The sequence below is a fragment of the Acipenser ruthenus genome, chromosome 4 (genome assembly GCF_902713425.1).
Source record: "Acipenser ruthenus chromosome 4, fAciRut3.2 maternal haplotype, whole genome shotgun sequence".
Classification (NCBI taxonomy): domain Eukaryota; kingdom Metazoa; phylum Chordata; class Actinopteri; order Acipenseriformes; family Acipenseridae; genus Acipenser; species Acipenser ruthenus.
The window spans coordinates 48059035-48082135 of NC_081192.1; the positions used below are offsets into that span (position 1 = coordinate 48059035).

The 23101-nt window shown below is 36.8% G+C and overlaps 2 protein-coding genes across 13 annotated transcripts in view; one reads left to right on the forward strand and one right to left on the reverse strand.

Annotated features, from left to right (window-relative positions):
* Window positions 1-23101, reverse strand: part of LOC117400387 (disintegrin and metalloproteinase domain-containing protein 22-like) — a 110495-nt gene that overhangs the window by 55498 nt on the left and 31896 nt on the right. For all 11 annotated transcript variants that reach the window (XR_009328473.1, XR_009328475.1, XR_009328474.1 and 8 more), the window contains exons 5-6: window positions 10805-10887; window positions 6348-6411 (exon numbers count right to left, since the gene is read on the reverse strand). Coding sequence is in view for 7 of the 11 variants with exons in the window: in XM_059022477.1 (XP_058878460.1) it covers window positions 6348-6411; window positions 10805-10887 (147 nt within the window). In the remaining 4 variants the exon portion in view is untranslated. The remainder of the gene's footprint in view (window positions 1-6347; window positions 6412-10804; window positions 10888-23101) is intronic.
* cldn12 (claudin 12) lies at window positions 273-3758 on the forward strand. Of its 2 annotated transcripts, none has more exons than XM_034000284.3 (2): window positions 273-477; window positions 1742-3758. In XM_034000284.3, exon 2 carries the CDS (start codon window positions 1817-1819, stop codon window positions 2567-2569), a length of 753 nt encoding a protein of 250 aa, XP_033856175.1. In that variant the 5' UTR covers window positions 273-477; window positions 1742-1816; the 3' UTR covers window positions 2570-3758. The 2 variants fall into 2 exon arrangements, with proteins under 2 accessions (XP_033856175.1, XP_033856174.1); XM_034000283.3 differs by having other exon boundaries at window positions 274-477; window positions 1764-3758.

A 23101-nucleotide genomic window follows, 5' to 3' on the forward strand; every position in this document is an offset into this window, starting at 1 on the left:
TTTTAACATGTGAAAAACTTACTTTCCAGAAGTTCAAAGCCCTGGGGCTGATTTGAAAACCTGCAAAGCTCAGTCTTGTTCTCCATTACAATTTGGCTCCTCTCTATTTTAGTCTGTACACTAAACCTACATACTAAAATATTGCTAGTAGAACATCTTCTTATGTTTACTACAGACTAACTTCGGGGCAAATGATAAGAGAAATTATTATAATTTTATACAGCTCTTCATGTGAGTTACTTAGCAACAGGGAATAAGGTAGTCCCCATCTCAGCTCTATGAAATATACAACGGGAGAGCGCGCTTGACGTCACACGTTTTCAGGGAAGGACGCTGTTTGAACAATGGGATGTGCCAGATCGTGAGTAAATTCAGACGGGAGCAACGGAAATGCAATAGTTTTATTACTACTACTAGTGCTGGGGATATTTCAGGAACATTGCAACAATACACAACGTCTTCATTCAGTGACCAGGGGTATGTATTTCACACTTTATTACGCCATGGACTAAAACCAAAGTGTATTTGTGATTCAGTAGCTACTCAGAACTAGAAAAAAAATGGAGACCAACACAACAGGTAGGACTATCGACTCTTAAACGAGGTATTGAAGAAAACTACAGTAGCCTACATTAAAAAAAAATAAAACGAATAGTTTGTGTTTCCTTAATTATATAACCTAACCGGGGTCCACAAATAATTTGAGAGTTGTTTTTATACGGTTATTCAGAAGTTTACTAACAGGTTTATTGTTTACGTGGTGAACTTCCGGATACAAATACGTTGCCAGCTGTGCCGTATAAACCAACACGTTGTCTAATACGACTACTTTTTAGGTTTTCTTTAGACAAAAAAGCTGTTGGGGTATACCTACTTACACCCCCAATCTCTCAAGAAAATATATTCATTGTTGCTGTTGATCGCCATGCGGCAGGAATAAATAATAAAATACTAATAAAGATGTGATACAGGTTAATATTACATTGTACCAAAACAGCAGTCTCTGAAAATACTAAAAGTAATTGACGTTAACTACTAAAATGCAGTTTGTTGGAGTTGAAACCCAAACTGCTGTAGTGTAGGCTACTAGGTTAATGTTAGCTTTACTTATAATATTAACAGGATGGATTCTGAGCGTGTACAACATATAATTTTGCACATGGCTTATACTTAGTTGATAACTAAGATACTGTGCAATATGCTTCTGGTATTTATTATTTATTTCTTAGCTGACGCCCTTATCCAGGGCGACTTACAATTGTTACAATATATCACATTATTTTTACATAAAATTACCCATTTATATAGGGGTTTTTACTGGAGCAATCTAGGTAAAGTACCTTGCTCAAGGGTACAGCAGCAGTGTCCTCACCGGGGATTGAACCCACGACTCTCCGGTCAAGAGTCCAGAGCACTAACCACTGCTCCACACTGCTGCCCCCCCCTCACAGTATAGTATGTTTAACATGTTACTGCTATGGCTTTGACAGTTACTCTAAGGTCCACTGTCTAGAATTAATAAATTACACAGAGTATAATTAAATTTATTAATTGAAAGCTTTTTACAATAGTATCTCCAGAAACACAAACGATGTACAATTTGGACAATTTACAGCTTTCTGTAAATTCAGCAATACATATTTAAAGCCTACTAGTTAAAGTAACACATGTTCACTTTTGACTAAGCTTAAATCACTTCATGTGTTTTCTCAGCTGCTAATCACTTAATGTGTTTTCTCAGCTGCTATTTCCCTTTTTCATAGGTATTTTTCCCCCTCATCTCAAGATACCACTGCAATCAAGATTTTAAACTAGAATGGCTTGCCGCAACATACATGCAGCGACAGTATTTGCATTTCTATTTGGAATGGCATCGGTAGGAGGACTCATTGCAGCTACCCTCATTCCTCAGTGGAGAATTACAAGACTAATCACTTTCAACAAAAATGCCAAGAATGTAACAATCAACGATGGATTATGGGTGAAGTGCGTTCGACTGGACGGAAGCACAGCCTGTCTTGTATACGACAAGGAGTGGTATTCTACATTGGACCAGTTGGATCTACGAGTTCTTCAATTCGCCCTTCCCATCAGCATTTTGATTGCTGTTTTTGCGTTGATGTTGTGTTTTATTGGCATGTGTAACACAGCTTTTGGCCCAGAAGTCCCCAACTTTAATCTTGCCAAGTGCCTCGTAAACAGTGCAGGGTGCCACCTCGTAGCTGCTTTACTGTATCTACTGGCAGGTGCTTTGAGCATAACACCTTCAATCTGGGTCATTTTTCATACTGCCGATCTGAGCAAGAAGTTTGGCCCTTTGTTTTCCCCTGATATTTCTGTTTATTTGGCAATTGGCAGTGCAGGAGGAATGCTTCTCACATCCTGTCTCTTGTTTTTGTGGTATTGTGCTTGCAAGGCTTTGCCATCGCCATTCTGGCAACCGCTTTATTCACCACCTGCCAGCGTCTATAGTTACCCAGCTCATTCTTACGTTTCTCCTCGTTATTCATCACGCTCCAGATTGTCGACTATTGAAATAGACATCCCAGTTGTCGCACAGGTCCCTTAAAATAATGCAGCCTTCAGCCACAGTTTAAAAAAAAAATGGGAACAGGACTAAAGGGGATATCAGTGTCTGCAGAAAAAGAATCACAACCTGGAATCTATCCAGCTGTATCCCCAAAAGAATAGTCTTCAGAAATCAAACTTCTCACAAATCTTTTAAAAGGGTTATTATTTAACATAAGCTACTGGGTGTCAGAATGTCGTAAGACTCAATTATGACTAACAGCATTTTGACTAACTAATTCAGGCCATATGTAACTTAAAATAGTATTAGTAGTTTACCTTGCAACAAGAAATGACTTGTGTGTGTATTTTAAAATACCCTGCATAGTACAGTATCCTGGGACCAGTTCTATCACAATAGACTTAGTTATGTAGAGTGATTGATTTTTTCATGTTACTGAGACCAGTAGTTTTATTCTGTGGACATATCTGTCCAACTGTTGTATGTTTCAGTGTCAATAACTGTAGCAAGTCATTGATAGTTGCTTTTGCCTTGCTCCTCCAGCCTGTTTACTATTGAATTTCCGTTAATTCTGTCTCAATTGCTTTACTGCTTAACATTTTAAACCACAGTTTTGCTTGACATTTATTAACATAGACAGTATTTTTGTATGGATTCATGGGGTGTTCATCCTAAAAACTAAAGCTTATAAACATTATGATTCTGAAATGTGTAATTTATGCCTTAGATGTTAAAACATGATGCTGCAAATATTTGTATATGCATTTATATTAACACTGTAAATCTGGATGGAATAACATCAGATCATTTTTTTTACTATTTGCCTTTTTAAAAAAAAAAAAAAAAAAAAAAATTAGATTTGCAGATATCCATGCCTTTTGATTTTGTCAATATTTGCACTGTAATGCACGTATAACAGAATACTACCTATTTATTGTATCTGAAAGTGCATTTTACTGTGTGGTGTGGTGTGATGCGCAGTAAATTACCTGCTGTATTTCATCAGTTGTAATTAAACTCTATTTAGTGTTGGGCAAGCATGAAAAGATTATACAGCTTCATGGAATTCTTAATCTCTGTAATTCACAGCTTTCCTACATGTAGAAAAATATTTACTGTAAATAAAGGGAATAAACATGCATCAAATTAGTGCTATGTGCCCGGCCTACATATACATTAATTGTTCTCCTTTTGTTGCATATTTTTAATAAATCTTACCCAATTCAAATGTCGCCTCATTGCTACAACCCATTCACTAATCCGGAGGACTGACCATTAATTGGCAACCTCCGTTCTCATTCAAGTCAGTTGCCTATTTTCACCCTCCCAAACCCATGCAGAAGATTTGACCAAGCTTCCTGACCATGGCAGCAGAGTCCAGTCTGGGAAGTGCCTAAACTGGAGCCTGTCTAATCCCGCGGGAGCACAAAGCCTAATCCACCACTCACATTGCACTCAGACATCAATTATTTTACGAGTGAGCCACTAGGGACCGAACTTTTTTTCAAACATATTGTGCTTTGACTGGTGGAGAAGTCAGATCTTCTAGCAGTTCGTGACTACATTTATTAAATGCAAATCATGAAAAAAAAAGTTAAATGTGTCAGCAAAGAAGTTCATAAAGAATCCCCCAAAATGTGGAGTTTTTATGTTTTTAAGATTGACAGTTACATATTGCTGAGACAAAAATACACTCTAAACAAACAGTGCAAGGAGGACATTTTCTAAAAGTAAATTTTACAATCAAAAAAAATGTTTTAATGTTAATGCATTTATTTGATGATTACCTCCCTTACAAATAAATTATTAAAACATACAAAAAAAGATTTTTATTCCTATAGAAATGTTCATTTTTTAATTTGTTTTGGCAGAAGAATGTCTTTGTTCTATTTTTTCTTATTTCTCTAATTTATTATTCAGGGAGTCAATGTGATTGTAAAAGATTAGATAACCATGGCAGCAATTCATATGACTAGTGATTAAAGAATCGTTGCAGAATGTGTGTGCAGTGGGATGGTATCATGCAGGCTTATGAATATAAAACAGAGGAGAGGCTTCACACTGCTCTGTATGTTCTGATGCTGTAGAGGCAGGCTCCGATATTGAAAGCATTCCAAAAACCAGTGGAGGCTTTGAAGTAGCTGTAAATACTGCTTTCAATGTGTTAGCAACCAAGCTTTCTATGGTAATCCCTAAAACAGAAATTGTAAAGCATCTAACACTCTTATATTTTTTATACTGAAGCCAAGACGTCCCAGCTTGTAATAAGTAGAAAATGAAAGAAGTTTGGAAGCATATATTTAGCTTTTTCTTTGCCTGCAGACTAAGTCATATGACCAAGCAAGTGTATAGTGCAGCAGTGTAATGTACAGCTGTACCTCATGCTGTGCTGAAGAACATTTTTTGTTCTGTCACTAGATGGATGTAGTTTGTGGAGGCATGCTGTCTTTAAACAGTATGGAAGCCACAATGCAGCACAGACATGGCTTCTTTCTGCATACAATAGTGTAAACAGGAATAAGTTCATTCCAGAATTACCAGCAGATCAGTTAACAGGGCTTCTAAGTGTGGCTCAGGGCATCAATAAAACAAGACAGCCACACTGACAATAAAGTTATTTAGTTACAGGAGTCAAGTTTGAATACAATTGTTATGCTGTTTTGGAGGAATTTCAATTAAGGTATTAAATTATCAATACATTCATTTATTATAATATTGACAACATTTCACAATACCTTTTTGGCATAGGTGGGGACAGCGAGGAAACAGGATGAATAAGCAAACAGAATATTGCCATAGTAGCTGAGTCATTAAAAACAATTCCAGTATGTAGTTGGGACTACATTATGTAAATTAAATGGTTATGTACCTGACACTGTGAACACAATAACTGCTATGAATTCCTTACAAACTTTATCCTAGTCTCAACAGAACTTCTGTATTTGGGAATAAACTGATAAACAGTTGATTTAATACAGATACTTAACATAGTCTGAGATTATGAGGTCTCTCCATATGTATAATTAATACTGTACTGCCAATATTATATGTTTTGAAAGCAGGACATACTGTACAAATTGCCAACAATGTGGTAAACTACAATTGAAATTCATCATTTAAAATCAAATCATAACTTCAATCTTTGAAAGTCAACGTGGATAAGGTAAAATAGATAATATTCTATACAGAACTTTCTCTCTAATGGATATGAAAGCCATTATTTGCTCCATCGCTTCTGCTTAAAGTATTTTGCACTAATGTTACGCTCCAATATAGTTTTTCATTATTGATTGTTTAATACGTAAGCTGAGTGGGCATGAACTGCTCTAAAAATAGCAAAGTCAGACCTTTTTAAACCATTACTTGCACAGTCAGTCTTCTGTGAGAGCTAATAATACATTTCTTAAACCAAACCTATACTTTTAATTTAGTAATCTCTCTCTCTATATATATATATATAATGCATTAGTCAATTTTAAAACCTTTTTTTAAACAACAAACCGTAACAAGTTGAATACATTTGGTTAGCCTGACCCTGTCAATAGATGTTCAATGTTGTTGATACAGGGCACTTGAGATGTTTTGTCTTAAAAGTGAAAGCACAGTAAGAAAGTAAGTGTACTGTAGGGGCAGTAACAGTAATGTTCATTGAGAAATGCGAGCAATACAAGCAATTATCCCAATTCTTAGACTTGTGGACAAGTTAGCCAGTTTTCAATCACAAAAACAAACTTCAAACTGACTTTAACAAAGGGTCCAATGGGTGTACAAAGCTATGAAGTGTTAAATTTGACTGCATGTGCAAAGTGAAACTTACAGTAGAGTCTTTGCTTTCACCTGGCTCGATCATATAGGTGTGATTTCCATCAAAGAACATCCCACTGTTGAAAACAAAGAACATTAGGAAAATGCACTTGTGGTTACAGTAAGTTGATGTTTACCTGAATAAAAAATACAATGCCATATATTGAAAATCAATCAATGCCACCTCCACCTGATGAATTTGCATATCTTCAGGTTTTGTACATAATATCAGTACACATTTAACAACATAAAAATTCAGTTTGTATATGAAGGAAACAGTTCACTGAATGAAACTGGAACTCTTGTCTCCAGCACTTATTCCCATTTTCAGAACAAAACCTGGTGTGTTGCTACTCATGTACGTGTGTCTTAATGGTTTCTCATATTGAGAAAGTGCACTTCAGTGACCACCAGCAGTCTATGGCTGAATCTAGGATTGAGTTTTTTTCAATTTATACTTGATACATAAAGAAAAAAACTAGGTCTAAGGTAAATGTAAAAAAAAAAGGTCTATTCAGATAAATAGCTGTTAGTTTAAGATGACCAGCATGATCTCTGTGATATTCGTACATAAATGTCTTTAGTTGAAATATGCTTTGAGTGAAATAAATATTGCAGCATTCTTTTTCATTACATATGAACAATCCGTTTCCTTCTGAGTGTTTTAGCTTGGGCGCTGTGATAACTAGAGTTACTGTTGAACAGTAAATTAATGATGTACTGCACTAGACCTGGAGAAACTGTCAAGAGATGCTGTGTGTTAGATTGGTGAGGGATGACCTAAATATTCAAAAAGGTTTTAACAGCTACAAGATTTAAAGCTTAAATTATGTTTAAAAAAAACAAAGAAACTGCCATTTCTGATGCATGTTCAGAAAATGTTTGGAAACAGATTACATAGTAAAACCTGTCCTCTTTTTAAGTGACATTTGACCACTTGTTGTACAGGCCCACAGCTTTTACTTTCACATTAATCATACTGAAATTCATTCACATTAATCATTTCAGTGCTGGCTCTCTCCTCCTGCCTAATTTGTGTTAAATATAATTTTGACGATGGCCCGTGAGACCAATTCAAAATAATGCCAGCAAACACAGTAATTGGGGTAAAACAGCTCTGACAAAATAAGTGTTTTGAGCAGATTTTGGATATTCCTGATGTAGCAGGATTTCTGGAGGGTGCCAGCGTTTCCTGTGCAGACAAGGGAGTGATTGACAGGGAGTCCCACTGCACAGTACCTTGTAAGCACTGTAAAAAAGATCCAGTGCTCTCATTTGAGGGCTTACACAGACCTGGTCTATTTATTTGTGTGCATTACTGTACCTTATTTGTACCAATTCATCTTACCCAGTGAGACTTCCTTCATTTCATCAGTAAATAGATAAAAATTGTGCCTTATGTACCTGAATATTAAGGGACAGCTAGGCAGATTAGATATAAAATACATTGAAATGGTAATCATGTGTAAGACCTTACTATAAAAAGTGTAAGAATGTACCTTTAGACTATATACTCAATGAAAAAAGACCTGTAATAAAGACAAATCTAGTTTTAGGAATTTGTGGGCGATGAGAGCCTCTACAGTTCCTGTACTGGAGAGATCAGTAACCTGGAGCACCTGTCATCCAATCATTGACAATCAGATTCCTCCAAGATTCTGATGCTCTCAAAGATGTGTGCTAAAGAATGCAAAACTCTAAAGTGTAACATGCCTCCACAATATTCCTGTTGCCGCAAACACACACACACACACACATATACTGTAAATCCATAAATATTTGCGAATCACACCCATAAAACCTATTTTGCTCCAAAGTATGTATTGTTAGTGGAATTTGATTTCATGCCAAAAATGTTTGCGTCTTGTTTTTCGAAAAACACATAATAAAAGGCTTGCAAAGATTTATGGCTTTACATAAATATATTTATTGGGGGTTTTAATCGATTAATCACACTGGTGGGCTTTGATCAGTTAAAAAATAATTGGTCGATTAATCATGTCTCCCTGAGTGTGGTATCAAAATACAGTGCTTACTGGAAGGTATACCCAATGTTTCACAATATTTCAGAATGAAGAAAAAAACATTTGCTCATCGGTGCTTTCCTGTCACAGCAGTAAGTCTGTCATATAAATGTAGTCGCAAGCAAGTTGATTTGTCTTTTTATTCAATGTATTTCTTTCAAACGGTATCAGAAAATTAATATTGAAAAATGTTTTTGTCTGAAAAACTGGCTAGCTTAGTGATTTAACTACAATGTACATAGTTAGTGCTTGCTGTTAGGAGCATTAATAAGTAAGTTGAAGAAAGCTAAAGAAATGTCCAATGCTGGACACGTTATTTTTTTATTTTATTTTGTTTTACTTTTAAATGTTACTTTATTATACTCAGTCAAAAAAAACGCAATTAGTCAATTGTTAAAAACATGCAAACAAGAGTAAGTTAGATAAACAAATATATCTTGACATTCGAAACAATAAGACTTTTAAAAGCACTCTACACTTTTTAACCGAGCACCACTGATTAAAAAGAAAAAGAAAACCCTCCCCTTCCAATGAAACGTTCAAATTAAAGCCCATAAAACACCACAAACAGCAAAAAAAAACAATGTTAGTATTTTAAATGACTCACTTTGGCTAACTTCCAATTGCATGTTTACATGTAAGCAAATATTTTCAAACTGTCAAATTACATGTAAGTAAATACATTATTAAACATCAGCTGGCATTATGAAACATTTGCAATAGCATCATTTTACGGCATTACTTTGTATTACTTGTAATTGTCGTACTAGTACTAGCAAACAGGTGTGATTAATTGATTGGATGAATAACCGATAAATAAAAAAGGGCAAGCTGGGAGATCAGCAAAACAAAAAAACAACTCTAGAAAAAACAAAAAATCAATTATCCTTAAACGGGATATCTTTGGCAAATGTGGCAAATCATATTTTTAATAGGTTCTTTTTTTCCCTGTCAACAGAACGAATTGAACCAAACGTCATGTTTGTCCATCATTTACCTTGCCCCTAAACTGTCGTTAATAATATTTCAACACCTTTTGTTTTGCACCTTCTAGCGGCCTCTAGTGACTACTATATCTGACGCGCACCGCCTGAACTGAAAGGTAATGTGCAGTAATAAGCAGTCATAGTTTGACCTATATTTCATAAATAAATAAATAATTTATATATTTTCCTCACTTTCTTTTTCTTGACCTATTAAAGCTTAACGACAAAAAATGTGGTAGTATTTTCTGTTTTTGATTGTGGGAGTTAAGCGTAAACTGTTATTCCACTCATGTTATATCAATTTAGTATAGAGCAGCTCCGCAGAGGTGTAAATAAGACTTGGTGTTAAGCTCTTCTGAAGCTGAAATAAGCTGCTTATTTAGAGACTAATTCAATTCCTGGCATGTTAAAAAACAGATTGGATGGTAATAGATTAAGGAACGAATTTTAAGCAGCAGCATAATTTCTATAACATTACTAGAGAGAATTACAAGGTTATTCTCATGGAGAATGGGTCTGTGAAATCCTCTTCAACATTAGGCAACTCTTACTTAAAAGCAATAGTGTTTATTATTTAAAGGTAACAGTAAAAAAGACTCAAACTTAAAGCTGGGGGAGAGTTATAAAGGATTAGATTTAAGGCTTATCTATCTCTCTTTTTGTACTCCAGAGGGAAAGGCTTGCTATCTGGGGACGATGGCTTTTAAGTTTTTAAGATGATGTTTTCAAGTATAGTTGGGAGCAATGTCTGAAATATTATAACACAGGGTTCAGTGTAACCACTTCTATCACTTGGCAGTCTGCCCACTACAAAACTACTTTATATCTGTTCCACAAAACCATATTTCAATTTAGAAAATGGCAAGAATAAAAGGAAGCAATCTCATTGGCTAGTGAGTGTACCAACCTGTGCAAATATGTCACCATACCAGCACAGCCTGGAATTTTCAGAACCACTGCATGATTCACACTGACAATCAATTCACTTTGTTAGGTTAGGGTAGGGTGGGGGTGCCATATTCTAAGTACAAAAACACACTCCAGGGTGATTAAATATAGTCTAGGCTTAGACTATTTAACATCCTTCAGATATTAGACAATTTTACTGCTTTTACTGAATTGTATAGTTATGCAGAAATCAGCTCAGCTAGTTTAATTATAAAAAATATAAATTATACTTTCTTTTGATTTATGTTCTTCTATAGAAATAAACTGAATGTAGTAGTCTGCTACCTAGAAGCACTTTGTGAAACTGAAGCCACAGGATTGGCACAGGACTGAATGCCAGGAGATGTTTTGGCCAAGAAAATGCTAGATATTTGTTAATTCCTGATTCAATATTACGTCTGATTTTTATTTTTTGTGGATGCTTTTTTAAATTGCTGCAACAATCAGCATTATGAATAAACGGACTAAACAACTGGAAACAAAGAGCAGAAATCTGATAAATAATAACTCACTGGAGTCCATGACATGTTGAAAGAGCCACAACAGATCCTGGCACCCCTCGGATTGTGCCTTGATAGTAACAGTGCTCTCCACCCTAAAATTGGAGACAAATAACATAATCAAATAAAACTGTACATTTTAGGGCATTTAAACATGTTTTTTCATTTCATTTAACAGTTTAAAAAAACATTACAATGAGGAATGGATTTACAGTTCCCAGTCTCTGACCTGGTATTTCAGGGCTTCAATTTACAAAGAGGAATGCATTTACAGTTCCCTGTCTCTGACCTGGTATTTCAGGGCTTCAATTTACAAAGAGGAATGCATTTACAGTTCCCAGTCTCTGACCTGGTATTTCAGCACTGTATTTTACAAAGAGGAATGCATTTACAGCTTCCTGTCTCTGACCTGGTATTTCAGCACTGTATTTTACAAAGAGGAATGCATTTACAGCTCCCTGTCTCTGACCTGGTATTTCAGGGCTTCAATTTACAAAGAGGAATGCATTTACAGTTCCCTGTCTCTGACCTGGTATTTCAGGGCTTCAATTTACAAAGAGGAATGCATTTACAGTTCCCAGTCTCTGATCTGGTATTTCAGCACTTCATTTTACAAAGAGGAATGCATTTACAGCTTCCTGTCTCTGACCTGGTATTTCAGCACTGTATTTTACAAAGAGGAATGCATTTACAGCTCCCTGTCTCTGACCTGGTATTTCAGGGCTTCAATTTACAAAGAGGAATGCATTTACAGTTCCCAGTCTCTGATCTGGTATTTCAGCACTTCATTTTACAAAGAGGAATGCATTTACAGCTTTCTGTCTCTGACCTGGTATTTCAGCACTGTATTTTACAAAGAGGAATGCATTTACAGCTCCCTGTCTCTGACCTGGTATTTCAGGGCTTCAATTTACAAAGAGGAATGCATTTACAGTTCCCTGTCTCTGACCTGGTATTTCAGGGCTTCAATTTACAAAGAGGAATGCATTTACAGTTCCCAGTCTCTGATCTGGTATTTCAGCACTTCATTTTACAAAGAGGAATGCATTTACAGCTTTCTGTCTCTGACCTGGTATTTCAGCACTGTATTTTACAAAGAGGAATGCATTTACAGCTCCCTGTCTCTGACCTGGTATTTCAGGGCTTCAATTTACAAAGAGGAATGCATTTACAGTTCCCTGTCTCTGACCTGGTATTTCAGGGCTTCAATTTACAAAGAGGAATGCATTTACAGCTTCCTGTCTCTGACCTGGTATTTCAGCACTGTATTTTACAAAGAGGAATGCATTTACAGCTTTCTGTCTCTGACCTGGTATTTCAGCACTTCATTTTATAATGAGGAATGCACTTACAGCTTCCTGTCTCTGACCTGGTATTTCAGCACTTCATTTTATAATGAGGAATGCACTTACAGCTCCCTGTCTCTGACCTGGTATTTCAGCACTTCATTTTATAATGAGGAATGCACTTACAGCTCCCTGTCTCTGACCTGGTATTTCAGCACTTCATTTTATAATGAGGAATGCACTTACAGCTCCCTGTCTCTGACCTGGTATTTCAGCACTTCATTTTATAATGAGGAATGCACTTACAGCTCCCTGTCTCTGACCTGGTATTTCAGCACTGCATTTTATAATGAGGAATGCACTTACAGCTCCCTGTCTCTGACCTGGTATTTAACGTTACTGAATGGTTTTGGGTTAACTGTTGATGCAGTTTCATATCATAATGTATGTAATGTCTCTGTTCTCAAAGAAAAGGCAAAAGGGCTATAGAGAAAAAAAATCTAAGCAACTATACAATGCATGAACACTTTTTCTGTATCCTTCAAACATATGCACTTAAGTGAGATTTATTCTTACCCATTTAGGAAAGAAAAAAAAAATTGGATGTCAAAACCCACCCAAATGCCCAACAACCCTTCTAGGCTTCCTGATGTGAAAGGTTATTCCTTGAACCCACTACCCACTTCCTCCACCAACTCAATTCACATTCTTACAGTAGGACACTGTTTGGGTCAGTTTCAGCCTTGACTGTATTGCTGGGTTTGAGTCCCACTGAGCCGATCATAGAAAAGCACCCATTGTGGAGAATAAAGCGTGATACAGTCATGCTGCCCAGCAAGGACACAGCTTTAGGTGGCTCAGTATAGAGCATAAAGACTATAACCTCGTCCAAGGATAAAGCACAGAGGAAGTAAGAGCTGTAAGCTACTGTAAGAGGGCAAACCTCTTGTGTTTAAAATGTGTTTAAAATGCAGCAGCGTGCATTGCACTCTTAATATTTGTTGCCAATTTTTCCTTAGATTTGACCCATTTGAATTCTATATTGTGTGTCTTTCAAAATCACCTAAGTATTAAAGTTCCTTTTAAACACACTAATTCTCAGAGACCATTACTGGGTTTACATAATAAACATGCTTTACTGTTGCACACACCCCTGGTGAGTTCCAGGTCAATCCATGTCTTTTCTGTCATTTCTTTTGCAAAGTGTATTTAATAAGAAAACACCTTATTTAGCCAACAGTATTGGCTTCCTTTTGAAGACAAACAACTTACTTAGCTAAAAGCTTTCTAAGTACATGTTCTGAAAAGTGTGTTCAAGGTCAACAAGACTCATAACCTTGAATGACAGGAATAGCACACTTTCCACCACACACACTGGAACACAAGCTACATACTAAAACTTAGAAAAGTATTAACTGCAATAGAATATGACATCTACCCCCTCTACTCACCACCACAAAAACATATTTTTGGGTTGCTGGAATTCAAGAAACAAAAAAACGTTCTACTGTCATGGGATTTATATTTTTGGCACCACACTCACAGCTTAAAGCGAAGCAGTTACATACCGTCAAAGTTAAATTTAGTAAAATAATTGGTCTGATTACTTTGACCGTATTACTTTGGATTGTGGGGCAGTTAAATCACACATTTCATCAGACATGTACCGTTTTGATTGGTAGAAGATATTTTTGAACTGATTTCAGATTTGAATAGCAGAGAAGTAGAGGAAGATTTCATACACTCTAACTTTTTGTCTAACTTGTTGGGAAAGTGGTCAAAGTAGCTGATTTGTGTCAAAAATCACATTGTTTACTAATTGTCTCATGCTTAGAATGGGCTATAATCTGAAATTTCTCAAAGTTCTATGACAGTTAATTCAACAGTTGGAAGTAGCCTACTGAAAGAAGTTGATGCGGTTACTAAAACAGCTGTACCTCTTGATTGGTAGACGCCATTCCTGTTTTGATTTCAGATTTGCTGAGAAGTAGAGGAAGATTCCATATGCTCTAACGTTTTGTCTTACTTGTTGCGAAAGTGGTCAAAGTAGCTGATTTGTGTCAAACGCTACATTGTCTCCAGTAAATAGAATGTTGGAAGCCTGGGAGTTTTTCAACAATGGGGAGCTTTAGAATGTTGAAAAAAGTCCCATTAGGGGGCTCCCGAGTGGCACATCCAGTAAAGGCGCTCCGCGCAGAGTGCAGGATGTGCCCTATAGCCTGGAGATCGCAGGTTCGAATCCAGGCTATGTCACAGCCGACCGTGACCGGGAGTTCCTAGGGGGCGGCGCACAATTGGCTGAGCGCTGCCCGGGTAGGGAGGGCTTAGGTCAGTAGGGGAATCAGCGACCGCGCATCAGCGACCCCTGTGGCCGATAGGGCGCCTGTGGCTCTGCAGTGGAGCTGCCAGATCTGTGTTGTCCTCCGGCACTATAGGTCTGGTGACATTGCTGTGGATCTGCAGTGCGAAAAATGACTGCTTGGCAGGAGCACGTTTCGGAGGACGCGTGTTCCAGCCTCCGTTTCCCGAGTTGGCAGGGAGATTGCGAGCGGTGAGCCGAGGATACAGATAATAATTGGGCATGCTAAATTGGGCTGAAAACCGGGGTAAAATAATTGGCGACGACTAAATTTAATTAAAAAAAAAAGAAAGAAAAAAGTCCCATTAAAGTGAATGAAGATGGACAAAAAAGGACAAAAAGCTTAATAGTTTAAAAAGTATAAAATATATAAAAAAAGTTGTATACAAGCACACTATTCCAGACCGGTCTATACGTTTTAAAGTTTGAACTGCGTTTCTAGCTTAAACGGTGTAAGAGGAGTAGCGTGCCAAAGAAGAAGAAGAAGACGACGAAGAAGTATGTTGAAGATTTAAAGTGGGGACTTTTGCTTCACAAGCCCCACTAAATATTGTGCACTTATTGGAAACCATGTCCACTCTGTCATCTCTTGACCTTCGAATAAATAATGTGTAATACGCAAAAGGGAAAATAACTGTACTAAACGGTCACAGCTGTTGCGCATTCAGACTGTAGTGAACTGCTCGTTAATTTCAGATTACAGAATGATAATATTTCTGCAGTTAAATTGTATTTGTACCGTAGTAGTTTCTTACTAGTTGTAGTTGATGCAGTTAAATTGTGGGGGCAAGACAAACTTTGTCTATAGGGTATACACACATTTACATAGTTTATACCCATGCAAGGTTGGCAATGAACCGTTTGTTTATAGAACTGGACCAACAGACAAAAAAAATGCTTGAGCACAAAGTAATAGAAAAACTGTCAACATGGTGTAGGGCAAACATACATAACTGGATGCGGTCAGTGAGAATATATTGTAGTACATTTGGTACAGGACAAATAGATCTTGGAGCTAAGTATGTCTAACAAGTAGATCATAACAGCTGTAAATTCAAAATTAGAACTATAGGTACGATGGAAAAGTTGGCATGAGTTCTAAACTATGCCGAACTGCTACTGTAGCTGCAACTCTAATTAAAATCCACTATATAAAACATAATGACAATGTGCCTTATGTGTGCTAAGTAATTCATAAATATTGCAGTTCACTAGGAAAAGTAGAGAACCATGCTGAATTTTTTGGAGAAAAGAAATAAAATGTGTGAATGGCTGTCTTTATCCTTCCAACAGCTAATAATTTTACAAGCAGCGAATGGGAATAGAAATATATTAATGGAAAATGATGCCACTCTTAAAAAACGCTGGGAATCTGCAACGTGCAAACTCCACCTCTTACTGCTGTTTAACCAAAATTTAATCGAAACACAACTTGCAACTACATTAAAAAAGAGGAGTCTAATAAATAACGTATATCTGTTTGTAATGGATACAAAGAGGAACACAGGGCAGCCTTTTTGGAGGGAAAAAAAACCTGAAAAGACAGTTCAGTTTACAGAAGAGTGAGGCAAGAAAGTAGATCCTGAAATGAATGATACATTCCCATTGGATTTATTCAGAGGACAAGCCTGTTCTAAAAGACTGGTATCATCATAAAATCAGAACATCAAACTAGTCTTTCAATCAGTGATGAACACTCCCGCCCCCTGCCCCACCATATATGTAAATACAAAATTAGAGCAAACAGCAACATAGAAAAGCAGATCCCTGTAACTTACTTTACATCTATTACATGTACATTGTACCTCAGCCCACTGAATTGAATGGAGAGACAAAGGCTGGGCGCAAACTGGTAACCTCACTGCTCAAAGACAAAAGTCTTACCATTCAACTAAAGATCAAGCTCTGTTGTCAAGAGGTAAAGACTTGCTTTTGCTGATGTCAGTATTAACTCATAAAAATATATGCGACATACTGTATAATACATATGGCCATCCAGACTCACTACATCACAGCCTCCAGTTGCCAAGAATATGCATCACCGTGGGGAAAACAAAAAATAGGCATACAGAAAGGAATAATTATGAAAGAGAGACAAAGACATATTTTGCAGAGATATGGAGCAACAAAGCTGTATAATTAAGGTTGTACTATCCAAATAATGTAAACATTTATATTACATTTTTTTTCTGGGCAAATGTAAGATTTTTTTTTTTTTTACCTAATTAAGGAATAGCTGAGCAAAAAAAAAAAAAAGCTTAAACATTGCTTATTAAAAAAGAGCTTACTGAGAATATTATCATTGTGTAGAATGTGAAAGCCCAAAATATGGATGAACCCAGGAATATCTGATATATTATGTTGCAGTCTTTCCACAAAGAAATTAAGACATTTGGACTCTGAAAAATATTATCTCCTGATGCATATTTATGCAAAAACAGACGATGGTTGTACGGACAGTCTGATCTGATTTTCCAATAACGTATGTAAAATATTGTGAATACCAAGTTTCATGAAATAGTGGTTCTCCAGAAATATGCAAACATGTAAGTGTGACTGTGACAGGGTGGCTGTGTGGTGACGTCAGGTCAGAAGCATGAAGGGAAAAAAAAACTCTGACACCAGGTAGTACTGTAGTTCAAACAGACGCTGCGCGCCGTTTATTTAAATAATACAAAATTTAAAATAAATATTTAAACAAAAACACACTTGCTCACAGAGTGAAATAAAGAAGATAAACAAAACAAATCTCAAACACAAAATACAAAACAATACAGGTCAGGCTGGGCAGTAGCCTTCACTTCGTTGAAGTTTCTCTCTGTTTCTCTCTCGCTCCTCTCGCTCTCTCCGTTCTCGCTCCTAACACCCACACCCCGTGTGCAGAGAGTTGCAGGCTTTTATATCATGGCCGAGGGGTTTAACTAGATGGCAATTATTCTATTACCCCTCGGCCACAATCGGCACAAGTTTTTTTTCTTTTTTTTTTTTAATTACTGTGGATGGGGCTACCCATCCACGCTACTAAACAAATACACTAACAAAACCCACGGCGCTTCGCCATCATATAAATAAATCATAATACAAATACAAAACACAAGGGCCGAGGGGGAAACCCTGTTCTAAAAATAAATAAATAAATAATACGTACAGGGCTCCTCGCCCTGTTACAGTGACATACAGGCAAACAGGTATGTGGACAGACAGACACCCTCTTATATACCCAGAATATTATATTTTTAATGTTAAAACCTATTTTCATGATGTATCTCCAGGTATAGGTAACAATGTGAAGTGTTACATATGTACATTCTTACATGAGTATGACTGCCTCCTTTGCAGGAAATTTGAATAAAAACATGTATGATACTCCTTTAGAAGTTGTTTTGCAAGGCTTTTTCTGTTTATTAACAGCCGTCTACAGTTCTTTTCTCAACCGAAGACGAACATCAAAAATATGTACTGTACAATGGTGATGACCCCGAGGACAATTCATTGATCTAAAGAGCAACGAATCTTAATATCATCACTGTTAGAACTATAAAAAGGCCCTTTGTGTAGCAAGGATGTGAAACCAACATATCTCAACAGTGCAGTTGGAGTCATGTGTATTTGTATTTTCTTTGCAAGTGTTCCATCCCCATTTTATGAGAGCTTCAGAGTCTGCTAGCGATAAATTGAATAGACCCCCCCCCCCCCCCCCTGTTTCATACAGCAGCTTTTTTTCACCCACAAGCACAATTAGTAGTCTTGTACCATAAAAAAAACAGGCGCAACTTTCTAATGAGAATGTTTAGTGCAGATTCATAAAGAAAATGTTCTATGTTACAAGAACATTACAAGAAATGCTGGAAGGGTTAACCAGTATACCCCAGTGAATGAGATCCTGTTACTTCTATTGATTAGCCAACTTGCAGTATCATCTTATTCTCTGTGACCTGCTTAAGGAATAGCATACAGAGGAATCGATCAACAGGAAGCGGGAGCAGCTCTCCCCCTTGCTTAATGCCCACACCCACCATTTACTGTTCCATTAGGCCCTTGCCCAGGATTTGCTTCCTCTCAGGTTCATCTGGGATGCCTAAATGCAACTATGTTAAACAAAGAGGAAATACTGTGCTTTCCCCTTGGGCTAATTATGTCAGCGGTCTGCCATTAAATTCCACCACTTCCTTTTATTTCTTTGCAGGATGGAAAGTAGCCCACTGCAGCTGAGGACTCCTCTTCTCTGCATCTCACAGAAACAGCTCCTTCACAACTGAGTGAGCCGGCTCCCATTTACAGCCACTCTGACAGCAGCAACGTAACAGAACAAGAAAGCTGACCATAACCATTTGTCCCCAAACACCACTGAATTCAGTTTCATATGTTTCTAAAGCAGGGGGAACTACAAAGTCACACTCACAAATATAATTCCATTGAGAACACAATTAGATGTTTTAACTACTTTGCTGTGTTTGGCTATTAAAAAAAATTAACATTTTACTTTGTAGTATTCTTCAAATGTTGAAAAGCTAATTAGTCCAAAAAAAGCAATTTTAAAATTGAATCATTTTTTATGTGAAAATAATAAAAAAAAAAAAAAATAAATAAATAAATAAATAAATAAATAAATAAACAAACACACAACACTGATATGATCATTGGTTATTGGTGCTATAAGAAGATCACATTGAAGTGTTTCCTCATACTGTTGGGCCATAGATAAAGCCATCGTATCTCTTAGAATCCATCTGGCCACACTGGGTTTCTCTTTTTACTGTTTTGCCACAAGGTATCTAGCAAACTAACTACAAATTGGAAACGACAGGGTATTAAATTGGTTAATAAAAGACTTATGAAATTATGTTATCTGTCAGAATACCGCATCTAAACAATGATAACTGATATCAGAACCTTTTTTTTTTTTTTAGCTGGGATTAAACTATATAAAAAAAAAACTGTGAGGGCTTTGTCTGAAACATTTGTCTACTGGTATTACCTCTGTACTAAACTCCCAAAATACAACACAGGAATCGCAAGAGGAAAAAAAAAATTCTGTAATTCTCAGGGCGAAAAATATAATCAAAGAAATATAACATTCATTTCATATAATTTACCAGTTTTTTTCAGTTTTTCATCCCCCGCATGTCTCAGGTCAGTTATCGTAAGACTGCAAAGCACAGAACTAATATGCAAAGACATGGATAATACTGTGCTTGCCATATGACTGGAAATGTTGAATTTCTATTGATCCATTCATCTCTTCTGCCTCTGGCTAACAAATACTCCTGAACCAAACCTAATTGTGGCCACTCTATGTATTTTTCTCAATGAAAACTTTTTATTTGATTAATGACTAACATACAACAGCGTCAGCACTATCTGCAGCAGTAGTCAGATCAGCTGTCTGGGGAATTCACAACGCTTCTCGGGGCTGCTCAAGCTTCTCCATGACAGCACAAGCTAATGAGAAAAAAAAGAAACTATTTATAAAGCGGTGTAGAGCTCTTCCAATGCTTTCTAGTCCTGCTTTTCTTTATTTTGCCTTTCATATAAATCAGTATAATAAATGTTTTTATTAGGCTTTTTTAGAGACAGTTATGGTTTATCAACACCTCACAAATGTGTAGTCATTTTCACTGCTGCTCTAATAGTTCTGCAGTTGAACGGTAAAAAAATCCTGGTACAAAAATAAATACATATCTGAGCAGAAACAGCAATACAGAATTATACAAAACACACATCATAGAATATTATCAGCAGAGAATAAAATATAACATATTCTGAAAAAAATCTATAACGTAACATTGTTTCTTAAATAATTTTAATTATATTTAACCTGGGTGCTCTATTGAATTACAGTAGTTGCAGATAAGCTCTCAAATTCTTAATATGAATTATATATATATATATATATATATATATATATATATATATATATATATATATATATATATATATATATACAGTGCCATGAAAAAGTATTTGCCCCCTGTCTGATTTTCTGCATTTTTGCATATTTTTGATCTTCAACCAAAACCTAATATTAGAAAAAGGGATCCTGAGTGAACAAATAACACACAAATTTGATGAATATTTCATTTATTTATTAAAGAAAGTTATGCAACACCCAATGCCCCCGTGTGAAAAAGTAATTGCCCCCTTAGACTCAATAACTGGTTACGCCACCTTTAGCAGCAATAACTGCAACCAAACGCTTCCTGTAGTTATTGATTAGTCTCTCACAGTGCCATGGAGGAATTCTGGCCCACTCCTTCATGCAGAACTGCTTCAACTCAGTGACATTTGTGGGTTTTCGAGCATGAACTGCTTGTTTCAGGTCCTGCCACAACATCTCAATGGGGTTTAGGTCTGGACTTTGACTAGGCCATTCCAAAATTTTAAATTTCTTGTTCATCAACCATTCTGATGTAGACTTGCTTGTGTGTTTCGGATCATTGTCTTGCTGCATGACCCAGCTGCGCTTCAGCTTCAATTCACGGACGGGTGGCCTGACATTCTTCTGTAGAATTCTCTGATACAGAGCATAATTCATGGTTCCTTCAATGATGGCAAGGCGTCCAGGTCCTGATGCAGCAAAGCATCCCCAAACCATGACACTACCACCAACATGCTTGACCGTTGGTATAAGGTTCTTACTGTGGAATGCAGTGTTTGGTTTTCGCCAGACATAACGGGGCCCATGTCGGCCAAAAAGTTCCACTTTTGACTCATCTGTCCATAGAACATTGTTCCAGAACTCTTGAGGATCATCCAGGTGCTTTTTGGCAAACTTGAGACGAGCATTCATGTTCTTCTTAGAAAGCAATGGTTTCCGCCTTACTCCTCCGCCATGAATCCCATTTTTGCTCAGTGTCTTTCTGATGGTGCAGTCATGAACACTGACCTTAGCCGAAGCGAGAGAGGCCTGCAGATCCCTGGATGTTGTTCTAGGGTTCTTTGACTTCCTGGATGATTTTACGCCTTGCTCTTGGAGAGATTTTGGCAGGATGGCCACTCCTGGGAAGATTCACTACTGTCCCAAACTTTCTCCATTTGGACAATATGGCTCTGACTGTGGTTCGGTGGAGCCCCGCAGCCTTTGAAATGGCTTTGTAACCCTTTCCAGACATAGGCATCAACAACTTTTTTCTGGAGGTCTTCAGGAATTTCTTTTGTTCGTGGCATGATGTGCCTCTAGAACCTGTGTGCTGACAACTTCACTCTGATGGTAAGGGCCAAAGTTAGTCAGATTTATATTGGGCAGGGCTGGCCCAAATCAGGCCTGGTTGTTAACCAAAGTACTCAAACAGCTGACCCTAATTATCCCTTTAATTGTGTTGCGTTAACTGAAGATTGCATGTTTGATTACCTTGCACACCAAATAAATGAAAGAGGCACCAAACTTTGGTGTCATTTTTTCTCTCAGACTCCCTCTATATACTACTACAACCCACAAAAGAATCTGACCAAATACAATGTGAAAAATGTGCAAAAATGCAGAAAATCAGACAGGGGGCAAATACGTTTTCACAGCACTATATATATATATATATGTAAAAGAATTAAACACAGGAATGAAAAAAGAAACTCTGAAAAACAGCAACTTTCTACAGTATATTAGTTATCTTCTACTGGGAACACCAGGTAATAGCAAATGCCTTTTAGAATGACTTGGCACAGAACACTCCCCTCCCCGACTCTTTCCAAATGAAAATTCCATAATACCATACTTTGTGCTTACCTCTTTACAATTGAATATTTGCTGGTAAGAGGTATGGATGTTTTCCATTGAAAAATGTAGAAGTCCTTTAATGTACATCATACATAGGGCTTGAACTTTTCTGGGGTTTTTTTTCCAAATCTCTACCTCCCATTAAATGTAAATTAGTAGTTGTTAATCTGTCTCTGCATCATAATAAAGAGAAAACTATTCATTACAAACTGGGTTTAAGATTTATGTTTTCTTTGCTACAAATCGAGTAGATTTTAAATGATGGACTTGCTATCAGTGTACTCTCTGTACTGGGTACTTTATGCTGAAAAGAAAATCTGTCAGGACAACTCTGTTAAACGAATGAAAATAACAAAAGCACAACGATAGACTAGGCAACTGCAAGAATGAAATGCAATTAGGAGCAGCGATGAGCAATTAACGTAATTTGTCAGCTCTGCTTGAAATAGAAATTAAGTGAAACAGAATCAAGCTCAGTCAAGATATGAAGGAAAAACAAGTGAAATTGTTTTGTAGTTAACAGCTTTTTCTGAGTTTAATTAGGAAACAGAATCAGCTCAGAATTTGTTTAAAGGGATGTCATATGATCAGAAATAAAACCCGAAAACTTCAAGCCCTTATTATACAATAACCACACACTGCTCTCCCATGGTTTTCTATGGAGGTCAGCTGTTCTGTTATTGCTCAGTAATTGAATGGCAAATAAAGTATGGCTGAGAAGATGACAATATTTAATGACATCTGTTCCAAAACTAATGCTTACTGATGAAACACTTCACACAGACGCTTGAGTCCAGCTCTCAAAACTTGCACTGCAATGACTACTAGAGACAAAAAAGATAAATAAATAAATAACTTTATAAAGGTTATAGTATAATAGTGATAATGTCAATGCATGACGTGTTCCTCTGTAATAAGAGACCAGAGGTCGAGGGTATAATTTATCCCAT